The sequence below is a fragment of the Typopeltis vanoorti genome, chromosome 4, assembly GCF_054136105.1.
Source record: "Typopeltis vanoorti isolate ZY-2024b chromosome 4, IOZ_Tvanoo_1.0, whole genome shotgun sequence".
Classification (NCBI taxonomy): domain Eukaryota; kingdom Metazoa; phylum Arthropoda; class Arachnida; order Uropygi; family Thelyphonidae; genus Typopeltis; species Typopeltis vanoorti.
The window spans coordinates 90,691,022-90,713,833 of record NC_143552.1 but is presented as its reverse complement, the minus strand read 5'-3'; the positions used below and the strand labels follow the sequence as shown (position 1 = coordinate 90,713,833).

The following is a 22,812-nucleotide window of genomic DNA, read 5'->3' as shown; positions in this document are numbered from 1 at the left end:
CAGGGCAACGCATTGTAAAGGTGGGTAAAGCTCTGATTACTATTCTTAGTATGTTCCATAATGTAAAGCACATCTCACTAAGAGATATATACTGCAATACATTATGGGTGAGGTCACTACACAGACTGGTTTCAACCTTTTTTGAGGTCTCCTCAGTGAGTAGCTAGACCCTAAATACCAAGGTTTTAGTAATACAAGGTTTTAGTCTAGCTACTCACTGAGGAGACCTCAAAAAAGATTGAAACCGGTCTGGGTAGTGACTCCACCCATAATGTATTGCAGTATACATCTCTTAGTGAGATGTGCTTTACATTATGGTTTTAGGGAGAGGGTGTTAGAGAGGATTTCGGATGGACTGGAAAGTGTACAAGATTGGTGGAAACATAATTCAAAAGTAATCCTGAGCTGTGCAATCGGGGTGCTTGGTGAGACATCTGGAAAGATTAGAGAGCAGAAGGAGGGTTGGTGGTGGAATAATAATGTACAAGTGGCAGTGACAGCTAAGAGGAAGGCAAAGCAGAAGTGGGATGAGTCAAGAGTGGAAGAGGACAGAGAGGTAGGTGTACAGAGAGAGAAAGCAAGAAGCCAAGAGAGTTGTAGCACAGGTGAAGGCCATGGCATATCAAGATCTGTATGATCAATTAGAAACAAAGGAAGGGCAGAAAAAAATTTACCAACTAGCAAAATGTAGAAATAAAGCAGCAAAGGACATCTTACATGTGAGGCAGATCAAAGATGCTGAAGGAAGAGTATTATGGAGGGATGTAGACATAAGAAACAGATGAAGAATATACTTTGAAGGACTTTTGAATGAGTAAAATGCAAGGGCTCACAGAGAAGATGGGCAGCCTTCTGAGGGGATGGTGCAGAACATCAGTAGAGTGGAAGTGACGGAGGCTATGAAGAGGATGAGGAATGGAAAATCAGTGGGCCCTGACAGGACACCAGTGGAGGCATGGAAGGCACTGGGGGAAAAGGGAATTGACCTGCTGTGGGACCTGTTCATGAAAGTTTGCCAACAGGAAAATATACCTGAGGAATGGAGGAAAAGTATACTCTTGTCTCCATCTACAAGGGTAAAGGGGATTCACAAGACTGTAAGAATTACAGAGGAATAAAGTTGATGTCCCACACAATGAAAATCCTAGAAAGGGTTCTTGATGGAAGATTGAGGAAAGAGGTGGAGATTGCAAAGGAACAATTTTCTTCATGCCCGGTAGATCAACAACAGATGCTATCTTTGGGTTACGGCAGATGATGGAAAAGTTTTGAGAGAAACAACGGGAGCTACATCTGGAATTTATTGATTTGGAGAAAGCATACGATAGAGTGCCAAGGAAAGAAGTCTGAAGGTGTCTGAGGGAGAAGAAAGTTCTGGAGAAATATGTCAGGTTGGTGCAGGAGATGTACAGAAATGTGAAGGCAAGTGTTTGGACCTGTCTGAGACAGACAGAAAGTTTTCAAGTAACAGTTGGCTTGCATCATGGGTCAGCATTAAGTCCATTTCTGTTTAACATTGTGATGGAGGTGGCGATGGAGGAGGTGAGAGAAGATGCACCTTGAACAATGTTGTATGCAGATGACATCTCGCTGTGTGCAGATTCAAGAGAAGAAGGGAACTAAACTGGAAAGATGGAGAAAAGTACTGGAAGAGAGAGGTATGAGAGTGAGCAGAAGTAAGACAGAGTATATGTGTTGCACAGTGGGCAGTGGCCAGGAGACAGACCTGGAGCTGGAAGGAAATGTCATCAGGAAGGTGAGGGACTTTAGATACTTAGGTTCAACAGTGTAAGAAGAAGATGGAGGAGCTGAGAAGGAAGTGGGATGCAGGATACAAGTGGGTTGGAGGAACTGGAGGGAGATGGCTGGAGTGTTATGCGATAAGAGGGTGCCAATCAATCTGAAAAGCAAAATCTATAGGACAGTAGTGAGGCCAGCTATGACGTATGCTATAGAAACTGTGGCCCTGAGGAAAAATAACATCAACAGGATGTAAGTAGCAGAGATGAAAATGCTTAGGTGGATGTGTGGTGTGACCAGAAAGGATCATCTGAGAAATGACTATGTGAGGGGAAACAGTGAAAGTTACGAACTTAGGAGCGAAGATACAGGAGGCAAGGTTGAGATGGTTTGGTCATGTGATGAGGAGGGAGGACGAATATGTGGGAAGAAGGGTCATGCAGATGGATGTGCAAGGAAGGAGGAAGCGTGGGCGGCCAAAGAAGAGATGGAGGGAGCTGGTAGAAGAGGACTTGAGGATGAAGAACTTGGATGTGGTGACAGCCCAAGACAGGAGGATGTGGAGGAGACTCATCATCAACAGTGACCCCACTTAAGTGGAAGAAGCTGCAGAAGAAGAAAAAAAAGATTAAAATTTAAAATAAAAACGATATTTACAGGAAAAATCTGATGCATATTTCATGTCTTTTACTGCGAAGAATTTTTTCCATAAGCTCGACATGAAAAATGTAATGCGTCCTATGCAATGGTGTGTTAAGGTGAAAAGTACGGTGATTATTATGGGAGAGGGCTTCAACCATAGAGACTAAATATGATAAGGAAAGATCACACGGTAAGAGGGAAATAGAATTTATTCATCTAAGTTGATAATTACTTGAAACAGCATGTCATAGAGAGGACACCATGATGTGCTGGATTTAGCTATAGAATCAAAAGATCTGTCCATAATTACCTCTGACTGAGAAAAGTGATCATATGATCTTAAGTTGGAAAGTTGAAAAATGTGGAATTTTTATTTAAGAAGGAGTACATGTGGAACTACAGGACAGGTAATTATGACAAACATAGACGGCATATTAATGTAATACCAAGAATCTACAAAGGAAGGATGTTAGTGGTACATAGGAGATGGTCAAGGATCATCTGAAGGAAGCAATATTGGGAATGTATACCCAAGGGCAATAGAATAAATCAGCTAGGAGTTAAATGAATGAGTAATATCATTAAGAGGAGCTGTAAAAAAATGAAATGCTGTGGAAGATATATAGGGTGGCCAATAAGTCACACAGGGGTATAAAATGCGAATAACTTTTTTTGATTATTACTTTTTTCAGGTATTCTAAGAAACATTTGGGAAATTAATCAGAATGGTTCACAACCCAACAATGAACCAAAATTATGCAATTTTATTCTAAAAATTAGCATTTTTGGCAAGAGAATAATTTTACAAAGATCTGTAATTAATTGGGCATCATGTTCTCCAGATTTGATGGCTCCTGATTTCTTTCTATGGGGTTACCTGAAGGATGAGGTGTATGTGGACGAGTTCCAAAAAATCCAACAGCTGAAGGAGGAACATTTGTGCAGAAATTAGAATGCCGCAGCCAGAAACGTTAAATTAATAGCTGTTATGGAACATGTTGTAGAAAGGGCCCATCTTTGTGAAGCCAAAAATATAAGACATTTATATGATTTTTTTTTCATAACTAATAAAAAAAATCTCTAAGTTCTGTGTTTCATTAGAACAAAAAAAAAAAGAATAAAAATAATCAATAAAGGTGACATAACATATGGCCCAGTGTGTATAAGGAGAAAAGTGGATTACGAGAAGAAATTAGCCAAGAAGACCAAACAAAATTCCAAAGATTTCTTTCACTATATGGCAAGTAAAAAGAAAAAACGAATGACCTATGGATGAATAACTTTAAACAGTGCTAATGGTAGCAAAGTGAAAGATGCAAACAAAATACTTGAGTTACTGAATGTACACTTTGCAAAGTCCTGTCATCCCAGTGAGGCCAGTGCTCTGACAGATCTGACAGGAACCAATGAGAGAACAGAGGTTGACAAACTGGAACTGCTTAGGATACTGCAGAATCTCAATGAAATATGGCTATGGAATTAGACAGGATATCAGCTCACATATTATGAGTATATGTGTAAAGGAATTGGTGTTACCTCTGACTAGGCTGCTTAACTTAAGTCTCAGCTCTGGCAAATTCCCAAGAGATTAGAAGAAAAGCAAAATACTTTGGCTGCATCAAGGCAGTTTCAAGATTGCTATATTCAGTTATGGAACAATTGGCATCTCCGTAGTGGTGATAAAGTATTGGAAAATTTAGTTAAAGACAGAATTCAGGAAGGGATGAATAAGATAACTATAATAAAATTTTATAATAACGTGCTGGCTGAGTTGATGAAGAGAATGGCTACATAATGATACTGCTGAATTTTGAAAATGCATCTGACAGGATACCATGTGGAATACTGTTTGCAAATTAGAACAAATGGGAATAGATATGAAACTGGTGATATGGATATGAGAGCAGTTGACAGACAAATACCAAAAAGTAGTATATGGAGGAGTGGAATCCAGGAGAAAACAGGTCACTAATGCTGTACTGTAGACTCTGTGCCTGAAACCATTATTGTTTAGTTTGTACATAAATGACACAGAAAAGATTCGAAGGGAAATATTCAGTTGTTTGCTGATGATGCAAAATTGGGTAGAGAGTAGATGTAGAGAGTTTGCAAGATGATTTAAACAGGCTGACTGTATAACCAAAAGATAATGGATGCCCGTTTAATGCAGAAAAGGCAGGCAGTCTCAAGTAGAGTAATGTGGGCAAATATCAGAATGGGGAACTAGACAATTAGACTGATTTGTGCCTATGGTCCCACAGAAGGTTCTACTAAGGTAGAAGTGGAGGAATTTTTTTAGACTTTAGAAAAAGCAACTGACACAATGAAAAAGGAAAAGTTGGTCCTTGTTGGGGATCTAAATAGCAGAGTAGGAAATGATTGTGATACATACAAAAATATTTTGGGAAAATTTGGAGAAAAGAGCAAAGCTAATAATAATGGCAAATATCTGTTGGATTTCTGTTCAGGACATGGACTGGTTATTACTAACACCATGTTCCAACATAAAAATGTGCACAAATTCACATGGAAAGAAGAGGCAAAGAATAAGAAAAGTCTCATTGACTATGGTATTGTTGATAGTGATGTTTTCTCCCTGGTGCAGGACACCAGAGTGTACAGAGGATTTGAAATTGGAATTTATCACTATTTAGTCTTGAACAGTTAAGGTACCTGAAAAGATATTTTCAGGCACAAACTTTGTTTACTCACATTTGGATAAAGGATTAAACTAAATTTATTACAGTCTAACCAAGTGAAAAATAAACTTTCAACATCTTTTTCTAAATCCAGAGTAATTTAATAATAAGGTGGCACACCTTTTGGCAACTCCTATAGGTAAGGATGACCTCTCCTATTGTTTCTGCCTTTGTATCTCCACTCTGGGCCTGGCTCCCACTGACGAGACCTCAATAAAGGTCGAAACCGGTATGGGTAGTGACCCTCCCCTTAATGCATAGCAGTATACATGTCCGCAATGAGATGTGCTGTGCATTATGGGAGATACTGAGACAAGGAGTTGAGAACTTGATCCACCTTTGCTGCGAGGTGCCCAGTGTGTACTACCTTACCTCATCCTGAAGATATTTTCAGAAGCTTTGTTTGCTCACACTTGGATAAAGGACTAAACTAAATTTATTACAGTCTAACCAAGTGAAAAATAAACTTTCAACATCTTTCTCTAAATCCAGAGTAATTTAATAATAAGGTGGCACACCTTTTGGCAACTCCTATAGGTAAGGATGACCTCTCCTATTGTTTCTGCCTTTGTAACTCCACTCTGGGCTTGGCTCCCACTGACGAGACCTCAATAAAGGTCGAAACCAGTATGGGTAGTGCCCCCCCCTTAATGCATAGCAGTGTACATGTCCGCAAGGAGATGTGCTGTGCATTATGGGAGTACTGAGACAAGGAATTGAGAGCTTGATCCACCTTTGCTGCGAGTTGCCCGGTATTGTACTACCTTACCTCAGTCCTGAAGATATTTTCAGGCGCAAACTTTGTTTGCTCACACTTGGATAAAGGATTAAACTAAATTTATTAAGTGGTGCCATGGCATAAATCCAAAGTGATGTGATTACTAAAGGGATTATTAGTTGATATTGTGATACATTTTCAACAGCCTGAAGCTCTGGCATTGATATATAGAACTGTAGTGCTTAATTGAATAGCAACTTTCTCAAAGGAAAATGCAATTATTCATTACATAAAATATGCAATTATCAGGACAGACTTTTAATGAGGAGTTGCTTAAGGGTCAAAGCCAAATAATTCCAAGGCAATGTGGAGACCTCCACATTGCCTTTCAGGAATGCAGAGAATTGACTGGGGATCTGACTTAATGTCCAATTCTCACCTTCATGTAGTGCACCCTGCTAGTAGGTATCTGCTAGGTACTGAACAAACGAGAATGGGCTGGCAATTTGGGACTTAGCTGATCAAAATATACTCTCTATCAGTTTAAACCACAATTGCATATGATGATATAACATGATGAGATTTCATGCTGGCTGGAACACTGCCCAGTTAAGCAAGGCCCCCTGCTGCTTTTGTCAGGGGAACCAGGGCAAACAGTGAAAAGTCTGAAGTTGCCAAAACGATTTAATGTTTTTATACTGAATTCTTAAATGCAAATGTATATAGGTATATTTTGATAATAAAATGCTCAAAAGATTTAGTCTGATTTATTTGAATGTGGATAACTTAATCTTAAGTTTAAGTGTATAGTCATAATGAAGCACCAAATACATATGTCTGAGAAAATAACCATCTAGTCAATTAAAAAAAAAAAAAAAAAACAGGAAATATTTACATTAAACTGCATAATCCATAATACAACTAATACAAGCATAAGAATAAACATCATATTTTTTGCTAAAATGGAATAAAAATGAAATATTTAAAATATGTTACAACTTATGCATTCAGTACTTTTTATTCAAGAAATTGAAACTAGCAGCTGTTACAACATGCACTTACATAATGATGTGAAAACACAGACAAATGCATTGTACTGTATAATACTGCATATACAGTACTTATGTCTACATGTGGGAAACATCTTCAAGAACCAGCAACCAGCAAAATGAAATTTTCTGAAATCAAAGTTTTGAAAGGAAAAAAAAAAAGGGGGGGGGATATATGTCATAATAATAATTAGTGAATAATAGTAATTTTTAATGCTATTTAAATTATTACAAAATGTGTTAGAAAATAAGCAATATGACTTGGCCTGGATATGTTGAAAAGTGTACATTTAACCAGACAGATTTATAATAGAAACATAAGAAATAGTTTGCAATATTACTTTTTATGCAAATAAGTGTAATAGGGGAATAAGTGTTATGCAATTACATGATCCATATAATTATTATTAAATTATTCCAGTGTAATGATATATTTTCAGTGTCAAAAAATTAGAATTTGTTAAGACAGGTGTAGATGTGGGACATCTGTGAATGGGTGTTGATAACTTGTTCTGATACTAGTATGGTTCAGAGTCTAGGTACCTAATAAGATGCCTAAAACTCTGGGATAAATTATGTTAAACTTACTGGATAAAAATTTAATGGAAGGTACAAAAATTGTAAGAAATAAGGAACCGTATATTATATATTTAATTTAATCCTTTATCCAAGTGTAAGCAAACAAAGTTTATGCCTGAAGTATCTTCAGGACTAGGGCAACTTGTAGCAAAGGTGGACTGACTTCACATCACTTGCCTTAGTATCCCATAATGCAAAGCACATCTCCTTGTGGACATGTATAACACTATGCATTATGAGAAGGGTCACTACTCAGACCAGTTTCGACCTTTATTGAGGTCTCCTTAGTGGGAGCCAGATCCAGAGATGATATTAAGGTCAAAGCAATGGAGAAGTCATATTTCCATATACAAGTTGCCAAAAGGTTTCACATCTTATTATTAATCAGGTGCAAACCTGATTAATAATAATCAGGTGTGAAAACTGGCCATGACATCTATAGATGTCTTTCAACATCTTTCTGGCCATGACATCTATAGACGTCCAGCAAAATCTGGATACGATTCTGTAACACCTATTGGATAACATGGATAAGAAATGCAATTTGGTCTTACTATTTCATTCACCACAGCCAGCAGAGAGGTTAAATTACTCTGGATTAGAGAAAGATGTTGGAAGTTTTTTCACTTGGTAAGACTATAAATTATATAAATTATACATTTAGTTTAATCCTTTATCCAAGTGTAACCAAACAAAGTTTGCACCTGAAGGACTAGGGCAACTCATGGCAAAGGTGGACTGACTTCACATCACTTGCCTTAGTATCCCATAATGCAAAGCACATCTCCTTGTGGATATATATAATGCTATGCATTATGGGAAGGGTCACTACCCAGACCGGTTTCAACCTTTATTGAGGTCTCTTCAGTGGGAGCCATACCCAGAAGAGATACCAAGGTTGAAGTAATGCAGACATCATATATTACCCATATACAAGTATTCAAGAGGTGTCACACTTATGTACAAGTAGCCCACTCATGAAAATACTTCACACTACACACTGTTTGCTTACACTTGGATTAAGGATTAAACCAAGAATATAATTTCTTCACATCTTTAATTTATAATCTAACCAAGTGAAAAACTTCCAACATCTTTCTCTAATCCAGAGTAATTTAATAATAAGGTGTGACACCTTTTGGCAACTCGTATATGGAAATATGACTTCTGCATTGGTTCAACATTGGTATCACCTCTGGATCTGGCTCTCACTAAAGAGACCTCAATAAAGGTTGAAATGGTCTGGGTAGTGACTCTTTCCATAATGCATAGCATTATACATGTTCACAAGGAGATGTGCTTTGCATTATGGGATACTAAGGCAAGTAATGTGCAGTCAGTCCACCTTTGCGACGAGTTGCCCTAGTCCTGAAGATACTTCAGGTGCAAACTTTTTTTTTGCTTACACTTGGATAAAGAGGCATATATTCTTGGAGTTTTCACAGCCCTCCCTCCATTGAATTTTCTTCCAAACCAGATTTGAATCTTGCAGATTCCTTGCTGAGTATATCATGGAAACCACTGGCAGTACAGTCCAATATAGCTAATTTTTTTTATGGTTTCTTTGTCCAGTGAATGATATACTTATGAAGTGTTTACCTAATTTTACGTATCCTTGGAAGGATGCTTAGTTTGATGTGTGTTTGTATATGTTAACAAGAGCTACCTAGGTTTCTGCATGTTAGAACTTGCTCTGTAGAAAAGATGGTTATGCTCCTTTTTTGATAAAATGTTAAACACATAATTTTCCAACCACAAGTAGCAAGTATATGCATAAATCATGTGTGTGTGTGGGGGGGGGGTCAGAACAGGTGCACCTGCAAAAACCACCATCAGAAAACAAGATGAATACCAACAAAAAAGACAAAGTACATATACTATAACAATGCTGCAAGTATATGCATAAATCACGTGTGTGGGAGGGGGGGGGCAGAACAGGTTCACCTGCAAAAACCACCATCAGAAAACAAGATGAATACCAACAAAAGAGACAAAGTTCATATACTATAACAATGCTGCAACAAAATGGCAAAATATATTAACTGAATGTAAATAAAGACAATTAAACAAAGAGTGAATTTAAAAAAGAAAGTTAACAATATAAATTATGTTATAAAAATGCAACATATTTTGAAAATCTACAATGATTCAAATTTAATTTATTGTTATTATTATTATTACTATTATAAGAGGATCCCCATAGAGTCCTACTAACTATTATTCACATAATACCTATTATACCTTGCCTTAAATTTATTCACAGCAATCCATTCCACTCATTCATCAGTTTCCAAACAAAAAACCTAGTCTGTACACCCTTACTAATCACACCATTACACAAATTCCAGGGATGACTCCTTGTTCTCCTTTTACTCCTCACATATTGAAAAATTTCCTTTGTTGCAATCTTATAGAATCCCTTAAATAACTTATATAAGTATCTATTATGTTCTCTTTTTTATGTCTAACAACTAAACTTGCAACTAACACACCTTAAACCTATTCTCAGAGGGAGCATTTCACAAACCTGTCACCAGCTTGATCACTTGTCTTTGAATAACCTCTGCCACCACCTCCTCATTCAGAGAGTTGCTAAATCTGTGCACAGTCATAAAGATAAAGGCAAATTATAGCCTTAAAAAGAGGGAAAATAACTTCCTTATCTTTACTTGTCAATATGTTCTTCAACATCCAAGTAATCCTCAGAGCTATTTTTTCAACTTTTGCAATATGTCCTCTGAACTTTATCATCACCCCAGATCCCTAGCCTCAACAATTTCTTGTAATCTAGTACCATCAATATGATACAGAGTAAGTAATCTTTTCATCCCAAAGTGCACTACCTTACATTTTACAACATTAAATTGACAACCATCGTCCTTTGCTCACACTGCCAATTTATTTATATCATCCTGTAAGATATCTACATTCCCTTTATCAACTATTGCTCTCCCTAGTTTGGGATCACCAGTAAACAACTGAATATCACCCCCCCCCCACTCTAAACAACTGAATATTTGCTTTTTTTGAAATAAAAAAGCAAAATATGCTGGTAATGTACATTATTTCCTTCCATGTCTAAAAATATGTTACACACACGCAACTGAAGTATGCCGAACGAAAATTCACTGAAAGGTTATGCGAAATGTCGCCTTTCAACTGCGCAATAGCATTGCATGGTAGCGCAACAATAGCGACAAACAAAATGGTGTAAACTTGTACTAAAGCATAAACCAAACAAACTTATTTGCCAACCCAATAGTTACCTGTCTTGTCTGTACATTGTACTGCACATAAGCATGCTCTCTTAAACAATCCCCGACTACTTCTTCTGCACCAATGACATTTATTTCTTGTAGCGTCTTATCCCATGGTACTGTTCCAAGTTGCACCTAAATTTGTCAAAATCACCAGTTTAGAAGTTCCACATAAACTTTTTCCTGACTGAGAATTTGACACATTGAGAAACTTCCCAGAAAAAGACTGTATGATTGCTTTCCCCTATTGGTGGTAAAGTTGCTACAGTAGTTATAGCTAGATTTTCTCATGTGTTACCAGATCCAACACTCTTAAACCCTATATCACATGCTGTTTCTGGTAATTATCCTTTATTAACTGTATAAATTCCATTTCAATCTTGCCACATGCCCTTTCCTCCATCCATCTATATCTCCCATAGTTGAAGTCTCCAATGATAACTGCTCAGCCTGCACTCATTGGGGTAATTTGCCAACGTAAGGTATCCACATCTTCCTCTGGACTCCCAGGTCTATAGCAGCAACCAGCAATATATTTTGTTCAGTTGGTCTCTATCTCACACCAGATAACTGCAAATGACCCATCACCCTCAGATATAATCTTCCTTAACTTCTATTCTTGGTGGTTAAAATTCTTCAATTATTAATAATACCCATCCTCCTGCCCTATTCCCTCTATCTTCTCTGAAAATGCAATATTCCTTGTTGAAAGTTTTTTCCACTTGGCTACGCTACCAATTACATATTTGATTTAATCCTTTATCCAAGTGTAAGCAAACAAATTATGCACCTGAAATATTTTCAGGGACTGGGACAACTCGTGGTGTAAGTTCTGATCATTTGCCTTAGTATCCTTATGCATATATCCTTATGGGTATGTATAATGCTAAGGAAAGGATCACTAACCAGACTGGTTTTGACCTTTATTGAGGTCTCATCAGTGGGAGCTAGACCCAGAGGTGGTGATACTAAGGTGGAAGTAATGCAAAAGTCATATCACCATTTGGTTTAATCCTTTATCCAAGTATAAGCAAACAACGTTTATGCCTGATAAAGGATTAAACCAAATATGTAATTGGTAGCATAGCGCCAAGTGAAAAAACTTCCAACAACTATCTCTAATCCAGAGAATTTTAATAATAAGGTGTTAACACCTTTTGGCAACTGGTATATGGTGATATGACTTTTGCATTACTTCCACCTTAGTATCACCACCTCTGGGTCTAGCTCCCACTGATGAGACCTCAATAAAGGTCAAAACCAGTCTGAGTAGTGATCCTTTCCATAATGCTTAGCATTATACATACCCATAAGGATATATGCTTTGCATTAAGGGATACTAAGGCAAACGATCAGAACTTATACCACGAGTTGCCCCAGTCCTGAAAATATTTCAAGTGCATACTTTGTTTGCTTACACTTGGATAAAGGATTAAACCAAATATGTAATTTTAATATCCCTTGTGTTCTATCCCTGTAACTACAACATTCTCTGTCAACCAAGTCTCACTGATAGTGATAATTTTTTGCCAAATTGAGCTGACCAATCCTCAAAATTCCTCTAATTTATTTCTGATATTTGTGTACATGCATTTCAATATCCTCTTGGGCCAACAGTTACCCTTATATAATGTTATTACCAGCCTATTCAGATTCGAAACCTGGGAAACTGCACCCAGCTGTTCAGTCATTCCTGCACTCACACTCATTTTTCTCAGGACTGGGTAGACACATACTTGATTTTGTTCACCCTAATATCACTGGTTTAACAAATTTTGTGCTTTCAAATGCTCATTAAACAACACTTTTAACTACCATTCAAATGCAATTGATCAGACATATATAAGTCAGGTCCTTTCATCCATCAAATTCACTCCATACATCTATAAACTGCATGCCATTCCCCTGCACAATCTTCTCATTGACTTATTAGCAATCATGGCCCTTTTTGTCAATTCCATCCTCTCATAATGAGGCAGCAAGATCACAATGTTAAGTGATTTTCATAAATATTTCAGAAAAACAACTAGACTAGTAATTGCTTAAGTAATTGGGAATACTAAAATTATATGAGAAATATTATCATTACTTGACTGTACAATCTGCAGAAGCAGTTAATAAATATCTATCATCCTTTGACCAGTCGATGTCATAAATAATTCCACTGTGAGCTGCAGGTATTTTATTTTGCTGAATTCCCATTGGAATCTGAAATAAAGAATAAAATATAATTTTTTATAATAATGAGTTATATGATTTTCAAATAATTTACATATATATATGTAAACCAGATGGTTTATGTTTTACAACAGATAACAGAACAGTGGATACTATGCTATCCACTGTCTCACTAATCATTGGTTAAAAGTTGATTGCTGATCATTTCACATCTTCAAGCTGCTTATCCACATCATATAGTAATGCTAACTGATATTTTCTATTTTTGAAAAATGTTATATAAGGGGAATTAATTCTTGTGAGAAAACTGTAAGCACAATACAATAGTCATAACACTCATTCAGTTTGTGAGCATGCCTTTTCATAGCTCAAAAATAACATTAAAAAAATATAAAAAAAAGCATTAAAAGAAACAGCCGTGAGTGTACAAATGTGTGTACTCCCCCCCCCCCATACACACACACACAGTAAGTCATCTATTTACATATGTTCAAGTTACATAGATTCAAAATTTAAGCCATTTTTATTTTATTTGTGAGCAAAACTCAAACACATGCACTCAGAAATATTCAAGAAAAATCTGGTAAACTCAAGCAACAGTGAGTCAAGTGAAAACTCATTCTTCACATGATAGCTATGTGATATGCCCAATGGTCAACCTTTGCTGTTCTCTGACACTGAAATTAGTGATCATATAGTGGTGTTTTTTTTTCCTTTTTTTTTTTTTTCTTTAAATAGAGAAATCACCCATGAGACATTGGTTAACCTACACTATGCTAGCACTGTGAATGGGCAATAAGGAACTTATCCACATTTGATTTGAAAAGCTGTGGGTTACATTCCTTGGAAAACACATGTGGTAAAAATCTATCACCTCCACTGCTGCCCTCTGTGACAAATGAAGAAGCAGAGAAATTTGTTCTGTAGGTTTGGAGTTAAGCTGCGAGGGAAAGGTTGGTTAGCTGCTGCATGCATTTGGATGGATTTGCAACAGGATGAAGGAATTATTGATGCCAAATTCTGATAAACACCATAGATGTATTTATAGAAGAGGCAGGCTGTGAAGACAATGCCTGTGTGAAAATGAGTGGAATGTATTAGTGAAAGAGGGGGTTGTCAATCAATCTAACTGCTCTTTTCTGTAAAGAATCCAATATTTTCAGGGAGCTCTTAGGGGCACCACCCATATGAGAGCAGTATTCGACAGTCGGGAAGATTTGTGATTTGTATAGGGTTAAGAGCTGTTTCAAGTTAAAGTAACACCTCAAACAAAAGAGAGAGCCTAATTTTTTGGATGCAGAGGAGGTAATATTTGTGAAATGTTTGTGCCAAAAGAGAGATTTGAGTTATCTTTATTATACTTTATCCTTATCCATTACCTTTCTATATAGTCAGTTAATCTTAATTCCTTTTCTCTACTTTCAGTATATTATACTTATACTTGAGATTTCTAGAAATTTATTTGATTATTCCAGACTGCGCCACTAAAAATCTCTAATTGGCATAAGAAATTATTTATACTCCCAGTAAATTACCTCTATACAGTTAATTGCAGTCAATTACAGTCGTGGCCAACTCCTAACTTAAATTTCGTATCAAGGTTTAATTTCTTTCCCACTTACAGGATCGGATTTATTTGGGAACAGTGCAGTTGCTAAAAAGATCAGACGGCGCTTCTTATAAATAAAACAAACATATTTATTCACACTAAGACATTAATATAATGTATACACTTAAATGTTGTTACTATAATTTCCTCTCAAAGCTAAGCATCAAAATTAAAACATCACATAGGACAACTCTTAGGCATATTATAAACATCAAAGACGTAAATCACCAAACAATTAATTCTATATATCAAATAACTATCAGCCCATTTACAATCTAGGAATTATCATGCTTTGACTAATAAAATCTCCAATTCTAACTTTCACAATAAAAAATGTAACACTCACTTAGCAACTAACTTCTCACACCATTACAATTCTAAATTCTATAATTTTCTTATCAATTCTTTTTAAATCGATTCAACACAATACAACGTAAGCTTAAACTTTCAATAATATCTTTTCAATTATTCTAAAAGGCAGATTCACTCCATGCTAATAAGTTTTCAATCTATTACATCCTTTGGTTCTAAGAAGTCAGTCTATCCAAAACAGCCCTTCACATCATAAATTAAGAGAAAGTTTTTCAACAAAAAATTCAACTCATTAATTCTTTCATAGGCACAATTGTACTTAGTTGTATCTTCTCTTCGGGCTTATTCTGGATCCCCCCTCTATTTTTAAGGCTTGCTCGATCACTTCGGACGCGTCATGAAAACCATATTCTCCTCTGAAATTTCTGGCAGGGCTGGAGCTCGATTTTTCGGCATTGTAGGTACTAGGACGTATGGTCTGATGGTCCAAGCCTTATCATCTGGGTCCTGAGCCGCTACTTGCTCTATAAGTTTTCGCCTCCAGGTTACCCTCCACAAATTCATCCAGAATTCCATGGATCGACCTCCCCCTCTTCTTCTGAGTCACGTCTCCCGATGCACGATAGTCGATTCACCTTAGTCCATGATTGTCAGTCCATTGCTGACCTTTTTATTTCGCCTCTCCCGGGACCCTGCACGAAATTTTTAGACCCCCAGATATTTCGCACAAACTTTGAATTTAGGTCTGAAATCCCCGTACCTATCACATGCTAACTCCTTTCCTTCTAGAAAGTTCAGACTTCTATCTCCCTGAAGTGTAGTTTAATCCCTTTTTCAGCATAGCGTAATAGCGTCTGATGTATACCGCCCCCCCTCTGCTATCGACCTTGATGGCGGTGTCGGACTGCTTTTGTTACAATGGGTTTCCATTCTACCCTATACCAAGTGATACATCAAATATATTTCCGAACCCTAAGGTAATTGCCCCTAAACTTCTAGATACTTGTTTTTTAGATACTTGTTTACTTTATTTTAACATGTTTAACTCCTTGGGGTTTCTACAGATGGGCATTTTGTTTTACTTATGTAGGTAATTCTAACATACTTCCAATCTCTGAGGGATTCTCTTTTGAAATACACACTCTTTTATCTTTTATCTTCAGAATCATGTAAATTTTTCTTGGCTAATTTTATATGGGCTGATATTGTTTTTTACATCTCTTATATACAAGTTTACAATTCTTTGAATTTCGGATGTGACTCCTGTAAAATCGATGCAATTAAACATTGTAAGAATTATGACGCTGCATCGAATTTTACAGTATAATGTATAAACAGAGGATGCCCTGCTTGTGTGTATGTCAGCTTCCCCTAAATCTAAAAATTGTTCTGATTCAATAGATATAATAAAATATAATAAAAAAAAACTCTCTTTTATCTCTTAAACAAGAATTATAAATAAATGCATTTAGTATCTTTTATGACAGATTAGAACAATTTATCAATTTTGGGGAAGCTGATGCCAGCAAAATTCATTTCCACAGTTTATATTTAAATTTTCAGAAAAAAAATTGCTTTACAAGTAGATAGCAAAACTGCTCAATGATGCCACATTCTTTTTGTGCATATCGGGCTTCCCTTTTTGTGATTTTAATGCCACATCCTTTACAATGTATCTATAAAAATAATTATTATAAATTCAAAAAATTATTAATATATTAATTTCATACAGAAAACGTTTTTATTAGCACCTCTGCAATGCAGTTGGGAGAACCATGTAATATATGCCCTTTAATTAGAAAAGACCTGGATGCAATTCCCATCATGTGAGAAATAATCTTTATATAATTTTTTACAACTGAAAGTGATTTAACTAGTCTCATATGGAGGGAGCAGAGTGTTTTCTTCTGCAAAATTCCATCAGAATTATGCAGAAAGAAAAACCTTCTAGTTCAGCCACTGCAAAACTTTTACACCTCAATATTTCATTATTTCTAGTCAAATATCATCAACTCCAGATGTCCTTCCACATCTCAAGTTTATGATGCTTTTTTTAACTTCAAGAATTGATATTTATGCCTGTTTGCATTCCGCTTGAAAATTTTCTACTACTGTTCTGTCACTGCTTGTGACAGAACAGTAGTTCTGTAAAGAGAATAACAGTCTTTCAAAGTAATACTTCAGACATGGAGAATATCCTTATCTTCAGTTTTCATGCCATCTTTATCATCTTTGATTTCTTTTACAATAAACTCTTTCCTCCATGTCTAAGTTTTTTCAATAGCCTCCAGAGCATCTTGTCGCCTTCCTGATATTTATCTATGTTCTTACTGAAATCTTCCTATGACTTTTGTTTAGCTACTTTTACATAAAACTAAGTTCTCTCAAATTTTTCTCTGTATTCTTTAAGTGCATCTGCCAACTTATTTACTAGGAACTTTTGGTATACTTGTATACTTTCTTCTTTTCCAGGACTGCTTTTTGACCTCTTGTGTCCTTCATGGTGTTCTTATTTTCCTATCCGTATAGACTTCACCAACATGCGTAAATCAATCAATATTTTCTTCATGAACAGTTAATCACTTCCCAAAACTTTGAAATTAGCAAACAGTCAGAGCAGTTATGATTTGGATGATTTCATAGTTTATTATATGTTTCAAGATAAAGAAAATAAAATTTGAATCTGCTGGAATGCAGAATCTTGGCGTGTTTACAAAGATCTCTATCTAATACCAATGGCATGGAAAAAGCAAGCCAGACTTGTTGGATTCCTAAAATGCAATATAGACTTGAACACATGAACAGGGATACTTGTTAAACATGTAGTAAGGAGAGAGGTGGTAATTTTTCCTTGATAGATGGTATGAAAGAAAACAGTTTCCAAGCTGATTTGAAGGAAGTGTGTATATCTAGAATTTGCAAAAAATCTATGCTATTTGTTTAGATGTTCCTTTAATGTAGGATATACAAATTATTCTCATGTCGAATTGTAGTCTGGTTGATTGATGATAATTGTCAATAATATTCTGAATGGTATTTCAGTTCTAACCATTAGTCATCAGAGTGAATTTTATTTTATTTAATTTATTTAACAGAAGGGAACCTTTGGACAGACTGACTACTCTGCTTTGATTAGAATCCAAGAACATCAACACTATATTGCAATTTTGGAATCCAACAGGTCTAGCCTTGTTTCCTATGACATTGATTCTAGAGACAGAGTTCTTTAGAACAAGACCAAAATTCTTCATGCTGGAAGATTCATATTTAATTCTCTTTTTCTTGAAACATATAAAACACTACAAAACTGTATGGAAAAAATCATTTGTACGTTAAGTATTTCAACTATATGCCAATTTCAGAATTTTGGGAATTACCATAACCGTTCATAATTTTTTTAGGTTATTTAAATTTAAATGCAGAAACTTTTACAATTGTTCTTTTGAACTCTAGCAGTGCATTCCTGTCAACTCAGCTGCCCGAGATACAGGAGCTAGTAAGCACATGCTATGTGACTCATTTTTATGATTCATGTATTGAATGTAGTTACTGATCATCTCTTGTTTCTCTCTCTCTCTCTGATGATGGCTATGTTGCAATTTAAATGCAGAAACTTTTACAATTGTTCTTTTGAACTCTAGCAGTGCATTCCTGTCAACTCAGCTGCCCGAGATACAGGAGCTAGTAAGCACATGCTATGTGACTCATTTTTAGGATTCATGTATTGAATGTAGTTACTGATCATCTCTTGTTTTTCTCTCTCTCTCTGATGATCGCCATGTTGCAATGGATGAAATATATTGGTTTTTTTTTAATAAATTTTATATATTTTCTACATGTGATAACTGCATAAATATTTAGAAATATTAAATGTCAAGTATTTAATATTAACAACATAATACAGTTTATTCTACCTAAATGCCGGCCTGCTTGACCAGGTGATTAGTGTAACTGATCTCCATTCCAACAGATTGCAGGTTCAAATCCATGTGGATGTTTGTGACTGTTTTTAGGTTGTAGATGAATTTCATCACCGTGTATAAGGCTACCGTCCTACTGATTAGAGGCCTGAACTGTCTTGGAAAAGTTTCATGTTTTTGGTCTCTAGAGCAGGGTTTCCAGACAAAGTGAGAAATGAATAAAAATATTTAAAAAAAAATATATATATATATATATTTAAATCAATAAAAATAGAGAGAAAAATAATCTTAGTCCAGCCATGGTACAAATGTACTTCCGTTTTACAAAAAAAAAAAAAAAAAAAACGTTTTGAGGGTGGGAGTTAAATAAAAAAAAATTAAAAAACAAAACAAAACATATATTTTTAAATCTCTTTATTAAAATATATATATATATGTATATATATACATTGTTCTTATTCTTATTCCTTCCCTCCTCTTTTACCTTGCGATGTTGATGATTTTTCTACATTTAACTGCTACTGTATCAAGGATAAGGTGGTTAGCTCTATGCCTCCCCCGTGTATCCTATGTCTGTAGATGTGTGTGTTCACGGGCTAGTTTGCCTATTCTGGGGATGAAAAACCTGAGTATCTATATTACCCCACCTCTGTATGAAACTGGCTGACTCACCTTTAGTTGAAAGAGACAAGATAAAGGTTCCTCATGTCACTGATGGGAATTGAACACAGGTCTTTCAGACCAAAGGGCTTCGTCTATACTACTGACTGAGCTATGGAGACACACTCTCTCTCTCTCTCTCTCTCTCTCTCTCTCTATCTATCTATATATATATATATATATATATATATATATATATATATATAAATTAAAGATGTCAAGAAATTATATTGTTGATTTAATCATTTATACAAGTGTAAGCAAAGAATGCCTGTGAAGTATCTTCATGACTGGGCTATTTGTATATAGAAGCTAATGACTTTCACATCAATTGCCTTAGTATTCCATAATGCAATGCATTATGGGAAGGACCACTACCCAGTTCAGTTTTGATCCTAACTGAGGTCTCTTCAGTGAGAGCCAGACCCAGAAGAGATACCAAGGTTGAAGTAATGTAGACATCATATATTACCCATATACAAGTATTCAAAAGGTGTCACACTTATAGACAAGTAGCCTAGTCATGAAGATACTTCACACTACACACTTGGATAAAGGATTAAGCCAAGAATATAATTTCTTCACATCTTTAATTTATAGTATAACCAAGTGAAAAATCAACATCTATCTTTAATCTAGAGTATTTTAATAATAAGGTGTGACACCTTTTTGACTATTTGTATATGGGTAATATACAAGTAGTACTTCTGCATTACTTTAACCTAGTATCTCTTCTGGGTCTGGCTCTCACTGATGAGACCTCAATAAAGGTTGAATGAGAACTCCTCAGGCTTGGCAAAGTTTATGGATTATGAGGAACCATCTCAAGCTAATAAAGAGAAAGCAAGAGACACAAAGAAAAAATAATCACGTTTTCTGATTCAAATTTTTTCAGTACGATCATCATCTAAGTGAAGATAACTAGCTTCCAAATGAAGAACGATAAGCATGAAATTTAAAATAATGAAAAGCAACTATAAAAAACTGGAAAACAATTTACAAGAAGCAGGTTACACAATTGCTCCTTCACTTCAAAGAGATTGAAGACCTCATCAGGTTCATCGAAAATCTAGAAGTTAAAAACTTAACAGTGATGCTTTACTAATCACATCATCTCCTTTCTGCATTACCTCATTAAATGTATGAGAATTCCACAGGCAAATTAAACACAAGAAGTATATGGAAACTTATGCTATGCCATAATATCTGGTTTTTGTTTCTCCAAGAAACATACTTCTGCAGATATAAAAATATAAAAACTTTAACAGATAGTTATCCACTTCTTACTTATTGGAACTTTGGAAGATTTAACACAGTTGGAGTAGGAGTTCTTATTCTTGCCATCCCCCCCCCCCCTCGTTGGGTTATTTTCAATATCCAAAGGGCTGCAGAAGGAAGAATCTTGACAATAGATTGGAAATACTGTGGATGTATAATAAGGTTTATAAATGTTTATGATCCATCCAATGGAACAGTTCGATGAAAATTCTTCCAGGAACTGCAGCAGCCATATTTACATTGTGCCGATTACACCATAGCATCTAGAGACTGGAATTGTATTGAAAATCCCATATTAGACAAAATAGGAGGACCCCAAGAGTGGAAAAGAGGGATATGCCCAGTTAAAAATATGTTTCAACAATGTTCAACTAGTAGACATATGGAGGAGTTGCAATCCTAATCTCCAGTCTTACACATACATGAATCAAAGTATTGGTATCTGTCTTGAGTGAATTTATATCTCTTCTTCCCTTATAAATAGGATAATTCAGATAAAACATCTCGACATCAACATGTCAGATCATAATCCAGTTTTACTTAAGTTTCGCTGCATGAAACAAGTAGAGATCAGTTCTGGACCATGAAGACTTCCCCCAAATTTTCCATTGATCTTTTCAACTAAATTCCGGGCCCTCTGCTCAAACTGGAATAATGTTACCTAGAATTAAAATTCAAACAAGCAGTAAAACAGAATATGATTGTATGGGGAAAGGAACAGGCTTTCATCAAAAGACCTGTATAGAGAGAAAAGCTGGTTCATAGTAAACCAATGCAATGGTATCGAATGCAGCAACGTCATTAGAGACATTGACATAAAGATAGAAGTGGAAAGGCGGTGTGATATTTCTTGTCGGCTGCACCTCTGTAATATTCTAATATTCTATTATCGACTTTATATTGCTATCAACCGTGCCTTTTATTCCTTTTTCTCGTGAACTTCAGGCCTAACTTATTTCTTCTACTTTACTCAAATAAAACCATAATCTGCTTAATATAGACCTTGCTATTAATCCTTTATAATCTTCTTTATGTCCGCACTGCTAGTGAATGATCTTTGTTATTAGTCTATCAACGATAAACAGGTTACCAACTCTCAAACTATGCAATTTAGAAAAATTTATTTGTTTAAAGACTGCACCATTCTAAATTATATATATAGCTTGAGAATTTAAGAATGGAACATGTGCAAGATAATATAACAAATACAATCCTTTATAGCTAGTCGTGGCAATTCTTACTTAAACAGGCGCGCAGGTTCGCTAATTTTTTGGAGACAGTGCATTGGCAAATAGATCAGGCAAGATCACAAACAAAACATTATATTTTAACCTAGTAAAATAGTACAATGCACAAACAATTAGGAGACATTAACTCTCTAAGGCCTATTACATACATACAGGCAAAATATGCGACTGAACACTTAGTTAACCCTGTCGCACTGCTTAGATATCTAAATTAGACAAGTAGATGCTTCTTATGTTACACTTAGCTAAACTTCGTTCACTATATATATAGGTTAATATTTGTCTTCCCTTTCTTTACCATAACTTATTAACTAACTAAATTCTAACAATTTCCTGTAAGCACACATACAATTCTCAAGTGCAAGCTTTTAAGACATTAACAAAGTAGTGCTTACTTACATTTACTTTTAGAAACACAGCTCAATCAATCTGAACAAACTTCAGCTAATTTAACTGGACGTTTTGTCTTCTTCCTGGGTACTGGCTGTTGCCTGGAAGATCCTGGCGATTCTGTTGTAGAATTTTTCTGGGAAAGCTTAGATTGATTTTCCGTCGGAAAACTGGAATGGAACTGCCAGTCACCGCGATTTCTAACAGATAACCACACTCTCATAGCACATCCACAGGAAATTCATCGAAAATTACAGCCTCTCCCCCCACCGCACTTGGGGTCACGTACCTGGAACCAAAATGTGGAGATGGAAAAACCGGGGAGTCTCAAGCCGAGAGCCCTTTTATATCATCGCTGATCCTTTGTTCTTCTGATGTAGTTTCCAGGATTACCTGAGAGCACGATGACGTCACTTCGGCTCCCTCTATTCTTGGGGGCATGTTTCTATATTCACATGACCTTGTGAACTTTTATTCTTACTTTGTCATTGCTATACTCTCAGTTAATCCCTTACTGTTGTTTCACATATACTT

The 22,812-nt window shown here is 35.8% G+C and overlaps 1 protein-coding gene across 8 annotated transcripts in view; it reads right to left on the bottom strand.

The window, feature by feature from the left end:
• The window catches only part of LOC150107493 (jouberin-like), a 422,644-nt gene that overhangs the window by 151,594 nt on the left and 248,238 nt on the right, over positions 1-22,812 (bottom strand). For all 8 annotated transcript variants that reach the window (XM_090391911.1, XM_090391912.1, XM_090391908.1 and 5 more), the window contains one exon: positions 12,774-12,892. In XM_090391911.1, coding sequence (XP_090248037.1) covers positions 12,774-12,892 — 119 coding nt within the window. The remainder of the gene's footprint in view (positions 1-12,773; positions 12,893-22,812) is intronic.